This window comes from Augochlora pura, chromosome 11 (genome assembly GCF_028453695.1).
Source record: "Augochlora pura isolate Apur16 chromosome 11, APUR_v2.2.1, whole genome shotgun sequence".
Taxonomy (NCBI): domain Eukaryota; kingdom Metazoa; phylum Arthropoda; class Insecta; order Hymenoptera; family Halictidae; genus Augochlora; species Augochlora pura.
Window position 1 is genome coordinate 2,183,266 of NC_135782.1, and position 14,800 is coordinate 2,198,065.

Below are 14,800 nucleotides of genomic sequence, written 5' to 3' on the forward strand. Positions count from 1 at the left end.
AAAATGAGTAGGTTTCGCCGCGCCGCGCCGCGCCGCGTCGTTGGAGAACAATACGCGGTGCTCGTTGTCAAACAATTTTCAAGAATGATTACCCGTATTTTACGACTCGTTGGCAGAATGGCGTCGATAATTACAGTCGATCGGAGGTGCTCGTAATTATGCTACGCGAAAAAGGTGTTCCCGGTGATTCGTGCCGGTCTCCAGCCGAATAATGCAGGTTACGAACGGCACGAATCATTCGAGCGCATAAACTATTGTTTGGAAAGGCGGTGCACATTCTATAGAATTGAACTGGGAAGAAGCCGAGGGGAAGCATGCGAGCAGAATGTCTGCCTCCCGTCCGACTAGAATCCGTACGAATTTCGAAGTAGTCGAATCGGGTTACTTTTACAAAAAGAAATCGAATCGGACATGGTCCAATTAACGTATCCACGTAATTGGAGAACACGGACACGTTCCAGTGTGTTGTGCATAGAGTTAACAAGTTGATAAAAACGTAGCTTCCTCCTGTCGATTGCACGGTGTATTTGACGCAAGAATCGTAATAAAGAATCAAATCGTCCTCGCGAATGCGAACGCGTCAATCATTCAGCGACTCGAATACCGATCCCAGAACCATAATAAGACAAAAACCTACCGGAATTCGCATGTCCGTGTCCAGCGGTGCTGTTCGTTGCCGAATGGACAGCGTTCGTCGCAGCGTTCGCGACGTGCTTCAGCGCGCTTATCACCATCATGTCTTCTATCACAATTGAATCACCGATATGAATCACAGGACGAGGCTGGATCGCTCAGTGTATCGATCGCGGTTTCCACGAACTATCCAAACATCGTTGTCGCGAACGTAACGACGCGATCTGCTATCGAAACAAGTGCGGCGCGACCAGTTTACATTTTGAAATTCACTCGACGATCCGAGACCTCGTCGATACGACGGATCCCACTGAGAATAATCGACGTATATGCGTAGAAAATCGAAACGCACAGAGTACCGCAAGATAGATCCCACAAGACAATTCACTGTGTCCGCAATCCTATCTCTCCAAGGTAGCAGCGGAGTCTCCCTCTTTCTAGTTTGGAGTCTTCTCTTTCCGAAATCGGACGATTACCGGGATTTTACTCGTCGATCGCTAGAGATCGAAGTGGCCGTGAAACGAGATCGTTGGAGCCAGCTGATCGACGACACCGAGACGCGCGCGGAAACTTGACTCGGCAGAATATCAGCGAATGGAAGAGGCGTTCGTTCGAATCGAGGAGTTCGTGATCACGGGACTTTTTGCTGGATCTTTAATCCCGGTTGGTCGCGTTGCGACGCGACGCGACGCGACGCGATGCGATGCGAAAGAGAACGGAATCGAACGAGACGGAACGCTCGCGACTGTCGTCTAGGCACGACTAAGTAGTTGGCAGCGCGTAGATCGCGAAAGGCAGTCGGCAACCAGTCGGGGCCACAGTCAGGCAGCAGGCAGCCTGTTGGCCAGGTTTGTGCCCCTCTTCTGCTTCTTCCTCGGCCTTCTTCGGAGTTTCACCTTCACGGAAGTGTTGGCTCTCGCGAGAGAGCGAGAGAGCGAGAGAGCGAGAGAGCGAGAGAGCGAGAGAGCCGAGCCGAGACGAACGGAGCTGAACAGAGAGCAGAGAGCTGAGAGCTGAGAGCGTGTAGGTGTCGGACACCGACGGATCCACTCTATTTCTTCGCTAGAGGGGGATGACCTGGAGCGTTACGCCTATGGCTTCTCGCGATCATCGGTGTGCTAGGCGAGCTGGCCCAACTGCGTACAGCGACCTAGATCAACTATCCGGAGAACCATGCTGTTTTCCAGGAACTATCGCGACCACGGCAAATATAATTCTCCTATGAGAATGCAGACGCGAAGGTCGCGTGTGTTGAAATTTATTTAGAGGAAACGAAATCGTGCGGCGATTAAATGCACGGAGAAACAGCGTGCTCGGGCATGGCTCGGTATCGCGGACAAATTTTTTCCGAGTGCTGGGTCGAGCGGCGCTTGCTGCAAGTGGCGTTGAACGACGCGATGCATTTTCGTCAAATTCCTAACGGGTCTCTCGTCAGTCAGTCCAGGTCTTGGTCATTCGCCAACAAAAATAGTAAAATCTCGCGGCATTTTCGACGGCACTACACTCTCGTCGATCCACGATGCGATCATTCGTCCGCGTCGGCGGTTCCAAATGAATTTTAATAGTCTCGTGGCGCGCGATTTTGCGACGCCCAACTTGGTCGAAAAAGTCACGGATATTCTCTGAATCTTATGCGATAAAGTGCATTTCATTAGGTTGGTGCATATGAATACTATATACTATTTAGCCCATAAAAACTGTCCCGAATGTTTGTGTTTTTTATTTTATTCGTATTTATTATTATTTATCCAAAGATTCGATGATTTCGGAGTTTTTATTACAAGTTTCCCGTTTACCATTACCAGGTAAATTGTAAATTGCTCGCTGTGGATCGCCACGGGGAGACACAGGCGCGGCGTCCAACGGAGGCCCGTGAGTGTGCCTGTCGTCGACCTAATAAGATACCTGTTCCGCTGCGAGCCACGCTCCGGTCAAACGGTACGTCGAATCAAGTTTCACGCACACGCTGGCCGACCGTAAAGGCAAACACTTTGCTGGTCGGGGCCAATCAGGCTCATCAAGGATTTGTAACGTTGCCCGGGACTCGGCCGGCCTCTGTTACCAACTCGGTGTAACAATAACTTTGATGTAGCTGTAGCCGGTGGTGACGGTGCACCGGGAACATTGTTCCTTCGGCCAGCGCCGCTTTGACACGGGCCAAAACGAATTATGTAAACCGGCCGGATCTGAAATTTCCAACTGCGAAGGCTGCGGGATTCCTCGTCGACAATCAGAGCCTTCTGTAGCGGCCAATTCGGCCAATTCGGCCAATTCGGCCAATTCGGCCAATTACGGCACTCGATGATACCGGGAATCGTCGATTCGAGATAATCTGCTCATCGAATCCGGAATTAGCTACTGTTTTTACAAATATGTCAACAGATCGATCGCCACTTTGGCCGTACACGCGTGGACAACGCGATCTCGAGATCAATGTTTCTTGGAAACTGTTGGATAAATCAGAGTTGATTGAAAAGATTCGAAAATTGCCGCGCCGCGAAATGAATTGATCCGAGACGCGTTAAAAACTAGATTAAAATCACAGTTCCACTCTAAAAGGATTTATTCGACCGAGAGAGAGAGAGAGAGAGAGAGCGAGAGAGAGAGGGGGGGGGGGGGGGGAGACCGAATGGTCTGAAAATATTGATTAAAAGATCGGGAGACTAAGGGTACACGCCCTCTGATCTTTCGTCAGATAGCCCATCAAATTTTCCCTACGACGCGTATCGACTGCACTTTGCATGGACGGGCAATCGTTTCCGTTTTTTACTGCCGACCGTAAACTCGATATTGTTATAAGGAATAAGCCACAAAAACGGGAAAGCTATTCGATGCTTAATCAAACTGAGAGGGTTTCTACCTACCCCTGGGACTTTTCTAGATTTATCGCGATTGACTGGCCCCGATGTCCTCGCCCCGAGACTCAAACCTCATTGGCGGTGCTGTCAAAGTGGTCGCACTTGAAAATTCAATAGTCTTTTCAAGTTTTCCAAGCACGAACCGCAGCGAATTGCTTCGCCGGTATGAATCGGCGCTCGATTTCTCTTATTGCTCTCGGTAATCCGCGATACTGTGCGCGCCGTGTCGTGTCCGTGCTCGTGTCGGCGACGAAGGACACGTGGCGCATAGTGCTCGAAGCAGGTGAGAATAGCGGTGGTTACGCCGTGTAAAAATTCCGGATGGATTCGATCGGAGTCGGTCGCTTTCCTCGCACGTGCGCGCAGAAATTCACGCGCCGTGAAATTCAGAATCTTTTGGAATTGTTTCGAATTCTCCCGAAGTTCAACACTTTCGGTTTCTTCGTCCTCCGCTTAATTAATTTAAGCGGCGACGAGAACTCGCGCGCAACTTCGAACTTTGCCGTGAACGCGAAAACTCTGTTCTCGTTCCATTGTGTCGTTCATTATCGTTTCGAATATTCGATCGATCGGAGGGATCTCGATGAAACGTCAATTAAAAATGTCAATTAAAAAGATACCGTTCACCGAAAAATCTTTCGCGAGAAAGCTCGATGCTTATTTTCCGAAGTTTGCTCTCGGCTGCTCCCACCGTAATTCTATTTTCGCGAAGAAAAATTAGTGGAAGATCGATGAACCGATTATCTGATTTTCCAGGGGTATAGTGGACGTCGGCAAAGTTTGCGGGGTGGCGTGAGAGGGGAATAACGCGATACGGCGGCGAGGCATGCGGCGCAAATGGAATTATGAGTTACGGTGCCCTCGCGGCCGTTGAACTTCGGTTCGTAAAAGCGTCCAGAAAACTTTTCGAGAACGATTAGACCCAAGAGTTGTTCATACGCGTATAATGCTGTAGGATGGATGTGTGTAGTGTGACGAACGTGTGTGAACGAGCGGCATGTTGAAGACGCGGTACGATTGAGACGGGACACGATCGAAGCGCGAAAATCCTACAATACTACCGATGAAAACTCTTTTAACGATCATCGGTCTCGCAATTCTTTCCATTATCGTGATCATTCTCGATTGCCTCCGTTCGTCTTAAAATTCGCGAACCCTCCGTGACATACAATACTTGCAATGTTTTCTCTATTGTGTCGCCGATCTTTTCAATAACTTTCATTCACCCAACAAGAAGAATCGACCACTAAAAGACATTAGTTTGCAGTCTCTTTTTAACCACTTGCACTATAACAACGAGAGTCAGACTCGTAACAAACATTTCTACTAAATCGAAAGAAAATGTGAACCCGTTGTCATCGAAATTTGAGAATGAAAGTAAACGAGGAGAATCGGGACGCCAAAATCACCTCATTGCATCAAGGAAATAATTGAGGACGAAATAGTCGTAATCAACGTAGCTCTGAAAGGCGCGTAATAGTGCAAGGGATTAAAAATGACAAGAAAGCGCCTTCGACTTGCAGAGAGTCGAAAAATTTCCTCGCACGAGTCGGTAGCCTTGTTCTAAAAATTATTGTACTTGTACGGTGAGGTAGAGACCGGGTCTAGGTAAGCTATTCTATTCGGTAACTATCGTAGACTGCGAACCGAACCTAAGCGCGCGAGGTAACAGCCTTTCAAGGAAGATTGGCCACGCCTTCGAATCTTTCTGCCTTTGTGTGGGGAAACTCTGGCAGACCCTCTTTGTTTTCTCATGGCCGGGTAGCTTTTATCCTTCCTGCTCGGCGCTTATCGATACGATTCTTGAATATTTCCTTTGAAAACGGAAGCGCGCGTCGCTCGCCGGAACACGGCGAATACTCGTGCGCTCTCCTCCTCCGCTCCACTCCGCGCCGCGCCGCGCCGCGCCGCGCCGCGCCGCGCCGCGCCTTTCCGCTCCGGTCCCGCATGAATTTCATGAGGCTGACTGCGACGCTTTCATGTAACGTTTTGTCCGGGGATTATGATCTCGGGGTTCGAATGATCTCCGACCCGGCGCGGCCAGCGTTCCTCGCTTTCCGGTTACCTCGACGGAAGAGAAGAGACCGGGTGGGTCTGTTCGCGATCCCGCTTCCAAATGCGCCACTTGCCACGCTTCGTTTAAGATGCGTGAGACTTTTCCTTTTCCTTTTCCTTTTCCATTCCGAACCGACCAGACGGAATTCCATGTGTTTCTCGCGTTCGTTCGAGCCGTCGGAATCGCGCATAAAATGCTGTCGCATTTCCCGGATCGACATCGAAACTATCGAGCAACATCGAATTAGATTGCGTGGCTGTTATTGAAATTAGTAGGACGCTTTCGTGGCAAGTGTTCGAGATGCTTTGCCTCCTTTATTACTTTTTTTCTTAAGTCGAGCACTCTCGCGCAACTCTAGAAATTGTTCGAAATCGCGGCGTGGCAGATTTGATCAGGAGTCGCCATTTTATGGTTCGGCCACCGATCGGTTGCCCAGCCCCCCCCATAGGTTTCTCGTCGAGGAAAAACAAGAAAAATCTTCGAGACAAGAAAGAATAGCTGTAAAGAGTTCTCGGTGCCGCTGCCTGCCTCTCGGCTCTCCTCGGCAGAACCGACGTCGACACTCGACGATCGCGTCGTCGAATGCAAGTTCCAAGGCTGCCGGGAAAATGGCCGGCGACGTTTCTCAGACCGTCCATCGAGGACGGTCTCGTGAACTCAGCACTTTGAGAGGACCACCTATCTTCTCCACTCTCATCAACGTCCAATTAACCGTCGTGCCGAGGTCGTACGGTGACCGGCAACTTCGAGAAGCGGACGGCTCGGCCGAGCGTCTCCCTCGTTCGAGAACTTTTCCTTCCTCGGATAACGTCTCCGCACGGGAAATTGTTATACCGTTATTTCGCGAATTAGATCGACGGCCGGTCGAGCAACATTTTCGTCTGTCGAGCGAAACGTTCCGCGACTCTCGCGATCAGATAATGAATTTGTTTCTCTCTCGAGAACAATATTCCTGCGACTCGAACCGACCGGATCGTAAAGACAAGGGATTTCATTTGATTTAACAGATTCAATTGAAATCTCAGTCATCTTCTTTAGCTTTCTGTCTCTCCTAAAGCAGATGCGTGACATGATCGGTATCAAGATGGAACACGTTGATGCTTCCCACAGCTTCCCAATTTGACAGAAACGGACGGAGCTCGAGCCAGGCCTGACGACATTCTCCGGAAAAAAGTAAAACGGGGCTTCGAATGAGCCTAACTCGATCCCCTAATCTGGTTCCGGGGCATATGCGGTCGGCCGCGTCCTCGACGGCTCTTCTCTTCTCTTCCGATCGTTTCCGGCGGAAGAGCGTAAGAGCGTTCCTCGAGGGGACAAAAGGACATTGATTTCGGATCAGGAGAGATTCGTCCCCGTAAGCTTCGCCCGATTCCGCGGCGCGGGAGAAACGCAACAATGGGACGGATCCTCTTCCATCTGTTCTCTCCTCGCTCTGTTCCCTTCGCCCTCTCCTTCACCCTTTGTCGGAGTCGATCGACTTTTTTGTCCCGGCCGCGGTCTTTGCATTCCGGATCGTGCGGAACGGTGCCGTGCTTTCTGCCGGCGCAGCACGCTGTTTCCTCCGCATTTTTTTTCAGTCGAAACGACGCACTGATTCCGCTCGAGCGATCACCGGACCGATGCTCGATTCGTTGTTCGTTCCTGCGTTCAACGAGAACTCAATTCGCCGGAATTAATCGGGTTCGCTGCATCTTTTATTCGCCGACCGATTCGTTAACAGCGGAACATGCCGCAGCGATCCGGAAACTGGCTACATTTTCCGGAGATATTTTCAAAACCCTTTATCGTTTATTAGTGTCGAGGCGCGCGTATAGCGGAACGTGCACAGGAATTTCGCAATCGAATTCGGCCGCCCTGACGTCTGCCATCGACAACGACGCGTCGCATGCTCGATCGAAAAGAAAAAGAAACGTGGAAACTGGACACGAAGACTATGGATTTCCAGATTGAGGTAACAGTTTCAGGCTCGAATCGGAGGATTCGATATTCCGGTCTCTTTGCGGGCATCGTTGATCCATGAATTGGATCGTTTGGAAGATATACTTGAGGAGATAGCCCGCGCGGGAGCGATCGAGCGAAAATTTCACTCGGTTTAATTGAAATTCAAAGATGCCACCCGGAGGGGGAGCTGAAGGGAGATCGGAAGAGATCGAGGGCGGAGAGAGACGGAAAGGAGAGGTGGGGTAAATCGAGGAATATTTCCGCGAGCGGTGGTCGATGAGTGGCCGGCGCGGCTCGTTTCGACTCGCTTCGCGTCGCCTCAGCGCGGCTCGGCACAGCGGAACTCGAATAATGCATCGTCAACGTCCAATTAAATTTGCTGACTGTTTCTTCCTCTCGCACAGCGAATCAGAGGATTCTAAGCGCCGCAGGAAATAGTCCGCGGAGTTTTCGGCGGTGCATGGCGCTTGGCGCTTGGCGCTTGGCGCTGTTCGATTCTGTCTGCGGACGAGTTTCGCGTTCGCAAGCCTGTGTTTCCACGAATCTATTCCGGAAACCGGTTGGCGCTGTTTCCCTGCCATCCAGCCGTCGGATATGTATTAAAACGCTGAGAGGGAGAGAGGGAGGAGAGGAGAGGAGAGGAGAGAGAGCATATGGGAATTAATTATTCCGACAATGAAGGAAATAAGGGGATGGAAAATTAATGCTTCGAATCGGCGCGCCGGGAAATACGTTCAGTCCGCGGCGTGTTCCAATGCTTCGAAAGCTCGATGTTCGGTGTCCGTCCGCGTTCGATCCGCTTCGATTTTGTCCGCGAAAAAGTCGAGCTAATTTTCTGCGGACAATGCCGAGAGTCTGTCCTGTTTTCCGTTCCAGAAAATTCTGTCGAATTTGCAATTTAAACGTGACTCGGGTCCGTGGGCTAGCGAGCTGCCATCTCTCAAAGATAAATACATAGACAAGCCGGGGAGATTTTCGACGGCTCGTTCATTGGTCGCGATTCCTTTTCCGCGTCTCCTACGGCCGAACAATGTCGGCGTCGGCGTCGGCGTCGGCGTCGGCGTCGGCCGAGGATTGGCTCCGGATTTTTGGAACCGGTCCAAACTTCCGGCCGCCTCTGTAGAATTTTAATTACGCCGTGAAACGACAACAAAAGCGGCCGGCATGCCTGGTACACGCGGTTTGCCCTTTTTCTCGCTCGCACGCTTCCACGCTTCCAAAAACCCCCTTCGGCTGGAAACACCGCTGTTCTATTCTACTGCCAAATAGGACATCCGCGACGAGTCTGCCCTCGGTGGTTTTCCCTTTTTTGCTCTCACTCCCTTTTCCTTTTTTTTTTTTCTACGACGTTCGCTCTGGGTGGCCGCTACCGCGGCGCCTGGAATTAGCGCGATTTGTTCAAATCTGGACGCCTTTAATTGGCCCAATCGTCCGCCGTTCGGTGTCGATACCGGTTCGATACCGAGCGGCGAATTTTCGTTCTTCGATTGCTCCGTCGCTTCGACGGGAAAGGCGATTCCCTTCGAAAGGTTCGCCGACGAATTTAATTATCGCTCGTATTTTATGTTGGACAAATATTTTATATTTAAATAATATTTTAGGCTGGATAAGTGCCTTAAATTACCGCGCGTTTTTACAGGATAATTCTATTTGCAAATCTGAGACACGCAACCGAACAACGGGGCGGAGTAATCGCGTCATTAAATCAGTAAATTGTTCCCCGTCGACTCGACAGAATTTCTATTCTCCCACTTTCCAGAACAATAAATCGAAACGACGGGACCGTAAACGAGGGGCGACGTTACCAGGACCAAGTCCTCTCGACTGCGTTTTCTGGAGAGAAAAACTAGAACGGCATTCAAAGAATAATACAACGAATGATTCGCAAAATGCAGTTCCGTCGACACGGTGTCAGTCAGCAGTTACGAACCAGAAGATGCGGACGGTTCGTAGCTAGGGCGTCGAACTACTTTACCTCGATAGGGGGCGAAGTGGTTGTCCTCGCGACAAACAATGTACTCTTGCTCCCACGCCGGGGCTCGTTTAATAAAAATTGCTTGGCCAGCAGAAATCTTAGCCTAGGGTGGTGGTCTCTCGGTGGCGCGGTGTCGAAGGGTTATTAAAAACAAACGAATCAGCGGATCCTTTTTTGTCGCTAATAAACTTCAGCTATTCCACGAGTATATCGACATTTTATAAATTATCGTATCTATCTATCGCGTCGTCGCGGTTTCTCGGAGCGAAAGAAGCGTTTCAAGAAAGGCCAATCGAGAGAGTGAAGCAACTCGGTCTCTTCTCCTTTTTCGAACACGAACAAGTTGAGAACAGAAGCTGGAAATTGCACTTTTAATCCGCTCGCGCGCGCGCGTCAAAAACTCGCGCGTCAAAAACTGTCTCCTCCCGAGTTCCGAAATTCTCGAGACAGCCAGGCAACAGGAAAGTCGAGATTTTCGGTAAGAACGGTCAGCGGTAAACACCGCGGAGAGCTGCCAAGTTTCTCCCCGTTGCCGTTGACGCGGAGCTTCGAGACAGGTTTCGCGATGCAGCATCCAGCGGAGACTTTAGTGCGCCGAAGAGAAGTTTCTCTACAAATTGACTTCGCGTTCGATAAGAGCGCGACGGTGCCTCGAGCCGGTCGCGAGCGCGTAGGCGTTGTTCCTTGACCCGCGAGCAAAAAGAAAAGAAAAGAAAAGAAAATCGTCGGCTTTGTTCCTCGCGCGGAGGCCGTCGCTCGAGGCCGAACAGCCGACGGAGAAATAAAACAATCGGCTGCGAGCAGGAACCGTGGCGCCGTCCATATCGCGGATCAATTTTCGCAGAGGGAAAGAGAGAGGGGAGAACAAGATTTTCCAGAGTTTCGCGAGCGAAACTCGAACGTTGAAACGGCTCGATAAATTACCGCGGCAAGTGTTCCGGGCGTTCGGAGACGAATTTCCAGGTAGCTCGAAGCGGCGCGCGCTTTTTATTCGTCGGCAATCGCTGCCGAGGCAGCAAGAAGTATCCAGCGATCGCTTATCGATGCCTGCGATTTTTCAAGCTTCGGACTTCTCGAGAACCGAATTTCTCAACTTTTCAATTCCGCAAGCCCTTCCCACGACTCTCTTCGTTCGGATTACCGGCGAACGAAGCTTCCGAAGCCTCCGGCTCTCTTCGATTCTGCGAGGAGCTTTCGACACCTCGAGCTAGCTCCCTGTTCTTCGAATCCGAGCGATACACGTTTTCGCGAGCAGGGCAAACGAAACGCCACTGGGCGTATTCATTCACTTGGACGATCGACGTTCGACACGCCAAGATTTCCGAATAGGGTCAGGTAGAATAACGTGGCCTATTCATCGGGAAGTTTGTCTAGAATCTGCAGCTAAATAGGCAATACGCGGCGCATTCGGCCCGCGGAGCAAACACCGCGCCAGTGTCTACCGTCGAATGAACGCGTACACTGCCGAGTAACTTCTCCGTTGCGAATACGTAACGCGCACGGAAGACTAACGAAGCCCTTAAGCATATTGGAACGCAGCTGCGCCGGCAAAAGCAGCGAGATCGGGACCAAAAGCCAGAGCAAAAGCGAGAGCATTATAAGCAGGCGTCTCGGCCTCGGAGACGTTGTTCCTCGAGTCTCTCGATGATCATTAGCAAACAATTTATCGTATCGCGCGGCGAAGATCGGTGGAAAGCCTCGACGAGAATCGATATTCAATTACAGAGCACCGCGGCCGCGGCGCCGCTCTGCTCCGCTCCGCTCCGCTCCGCTCCGCTCCGCTCCGCTCGGTTCGGCATCGCGCGACGGCGTAACCACGATAAGAGACGACCGAGAATCCGCTTTCAAGATAGAAATATCGACACACGGCTGGAAAATGAGCTGCCGACCGCGGAATGCGAGGCAACATTCTGTCGTCCCTGATATTTCGACGGCGCGCGGGTCGGCGTAACGGGCCGCAGAAACCCCGCCCTCATTGTTTATACTTCCGAAAAGCCCGACCAGCAGCACCGACTGCTACTGCGATTGTTCCGCCAAAATCGAGTGCAGTCGAACGGCATTTTAATCACCGGCACAACGGTCTGCTCTAACGCGATAAACTTACCGAATGGAAGCCCGGTCTAATAGAAACTTTCCAAATAGAAATTGTTGCGCGCGTTACCGTCCGACCGAATCTCTGTCTGTCGTCCCAGCTTTCGAACCAATTCTGAACCAACTCTTACGATTCTCGAAAAGAACTCTTACAATTCTCGAGGAAAGATCAATTTTTTTTCTCACAATTGAAGCGTGTATTTTGCAAGTCCGAGAGTCTCGCGATTCATAGAAAAATCGATGTCCATTCTGCGTTGGCGATCTAAAAGCGGTCGCTGTACTTGTCGAACACCAAAAACTCGACGCAGTTGTCCGGAAAACGAGCAACCCTTCTAAAGGGTGCACGCGGTTACGTATCAGAGACGTTGTTTGATTAACATTAGATTGCACTAGGCGAGAACGTGGTTCCAGATAGACCGAAGCTCGTTCCATCTCGTCCGTGTCCCCGTGTCCCCGCGTCCCCGCGTCCCCGCGTCCCCGCGTCCATGCCCCCGTGGCCGTGTGTGTATCGCCGAGCCCCGGGTTTTGGAATTTACGCGATTAAGCCCGTTGTCGAATCGAATCGTGGCCCGTCGAAAACGGTATAACCCGCGTGCCTCGGTCTAATCGATAGTTCTTGTTTGGATTTAACGTGTGCCATCCTTCCGCCCCCTTCACCCTCGCCCCTCTCTTGCCCGACCACGCCAACGAACTCCACGATGTTTGGCCGTTAGTTTATTTATTCGCCCACGCTCGAACCACATTCGCGTTCGCGGCTAATTCGTGACTAGTGAATTTGAATCTATTAATTTTCATTAGCGTCTCGTCGTGGCTGGGCCTCTCCGGACCGTTTGCGAAAATCTCGACACGGCTTTAGGAGCCGCGCATTCGCGTTCAAATCCGCGCTCTAGTTCTTCCCGGGGGACTCGTAGGTTTGCTCGCCTTTTCCCGGCGTTTACTTATCTTTCGCAGCTTCGTTTGCCAGGAAGGGAACATTGCAAACGGACGCGAACGATCCGATGGAAACTAGAAAGTAACATGGTTGCGAAATTAATTATCGGTAAATTGTTTATCACGCGCTAATACGAGACCGGCCAGGAACGCGTAAAATTGGAATGCTCGATTAATCGGTGATTCGTGGATTCCTTTAATTAGGAAATTCTCTTTTGCTGTACTCGGAACAGTGGATACAGTCAGAGAAAATGGCGGTTCGTCGTGTCCCGCGCTAATTAACGGCTGTCGATTAACAAAGCCCGGTAACCGAGGAACCGGCGGCGAGGCCTATCGTTATTAATTATCGTCCGTCAACGAAGAATCCCGGCCCTTTGCGCTCGATAATGCCGAAACGGTAAACAAAGGGGACGATAAAAAAGCGCATCAAAGAATCCGGTTTCCGGTGGATAATCCTCGGGAAAGAACCGCGATCGATAATCGATCGTTGCCGGCAATAATGGTAGCGGGCACCGGTCTATATCGTCATTAATCACCCGCTAATTAACGGCGCGGTAATTGGCCGCGAGGCGCGCCTCGCTCGCGCGCGCAATCGCGAGCTCATCCGGCGCGGAACTAAAAATTCGAAAAGAACGGGCAAACCGAGCGCTAAGTCGAATTACAAAGAAACTTTTTTTATGGGGAACGACGCGACACTGTGATCAGGAACTAATTACTTGAGGCTAACGAGCGAGCGTCCTCGTTAATTATCCCGATGTCATTAATTATTGCCCCGTGCGTCCTCCTCGTTAACATTGTTGCGTTATCGAAAAGAAACAGGACGAACCGGGGGAGAAATATTTACGCGGAAGCGTCGTCGATTTGCAGCCGGTGACGTAACGTCGGACAATTCCGCTCGGCGATCGGCGATCGTAGACGTTTCGGTCGGCGATCAGTCGACGCGGCTGACGTTAACGAGTTCCGGTCATTTTCTGAAGTAGACGACGCGTCGTTTCGCTGCGCGCGAATAGTCGATGCTGCACACGACCCGTATAATTGCTAGTTCAAATTTAATGTTCCACGGCTTTTTGTTCCGTTGAGCCTCGAACATTTCAATGCGAGAAATTAGTTAAAAGTCCGCGGCGTTTGTTTAATTAATCTATGAACGGGTTCGTTAAAAAATACACTGGAGAAATTAATTAAAACCGGGGACAAAGGAGACGAAGCGTACGCGTGGCACGACTAATGAGCCGAGCGAAATCATTAATACAATGTACATATGTAGGTCTATGAAACGAACAAAGATAATTCGTCGAAGCGAAGAAGGAGAAATCGGACGGCGAAGCGGCGGCACGTCTGAAATTGATAATCAATTCCATCGGTTTCAACTTCGGCTAGAGTGCGACGTGAGATAGACCGACGGGAAAAACGAAACGCGAGCCGGTTACAGCGTAGGGTAGTCACAAAGGAAATTGAAGTGGAAAGTGTTTCGCTTAAAATCCTCTAATGAAAACGTCACTCATTGAATTCCAACGCGACGACGCGTCGGCTGAATTATCGATAAATCGAATCTTATTTATTATTCGAACGACGTCGGCCGTGCAGCGAAAATCTCGCCGGCTATCAGTCTCTGGTAATCTAATCTCGAACGGCCTCGTTAGCGCGCGAACAGTTTTTTCCGGTGTCGCTGTCAAAGGAATCTCGATTCGTGCCCGAAAAAGCGACACGCGCGTCGATTCACCGAATTTGCAAAAGGGTAGATCGACACAATGCGGAGAAACGATTTACCAAAACTGAAAGCACAATTGTCGCGCTTCTCTACGCACCGAAACATTTTCATCTCGAATTTTGATCGACGTCCAGAATTTTGCCGCGCGTTAATTGTCGATCGCGGCGCCCGTCGCGTATACGGTTTCCCATTAAACGATCGACCGATACGGGAGGGGGACGATACAAGTGCAGCTTGGTGTCTCGAAGACCAATTAGCAAGTAAAAACTTTCTTCGAGTTCATTACAGTTAAGTAGAAGTCCCTGAAACGAGGACCAGGATTAAGTGTCGTCGCTTCCACCTCCCGGCAAACTTTGAAAAATCCCTCGGGCATTTTCCACCGAGATGAGAAGCTCCTCCGACGTCATCCCGAGAACACATTCGCCTGATAAGTCCAGCGATACTTGCTCCGATAAAAACCGTGATTTTATAAAAGTCGATGCAACGCTCAAGAAAAGATTCGTTAATTGTGTCGCGATCGAGGGTTGGTCGCAACGTTTTCAAATATATGTATCGAAACTTAACCACCGGAGGCATCGATTTTCAAAGTGACGGATGCTCAAAGTCAA

The 14,800-nt window shown here is 50.5% G+C and overlaps 2 protein-coding genes across 5 annotated transcripts in view; one reads left to right on the forward strand and one right to left on the reverse strand.

Annotated features, from left to right (window-relative positions):
• The window catches only part of Btk29a (tyrosine-protein kinase Btk29A), a 140,123-nt gene that overhangs the window by 42,659 nt on the left and 82,664 nt on the right, over positions 1-14,800 (reverse strand). The window contains exon 1 of one of the 3 annotated variants that reach the window (XM_078194881.1): positions 638-1,500. The exons of the other annotated variants lie outside the window; for them this stretch is intronic. Within the exon in view, the coding sequence (XP_078051007.1) occupies positions 638-737 (100 nt within the window). The 5' untranslated portion in view covers positions 738-1,500. Of the gene's footprint in view, positions 1-637; positions 1,501-14,800 lie in introns of those variants that run through there. 3 annotated transcript variants of the gene reach the window in all.
• Positions 1-14,800, forward strand: part of LOC144477287 (uncharacterized) — a 90,406-nt gene that overhangs the window by 42,640 nt on the left and 32,966 nt on the right. The window lies entirely within an intron of this gene.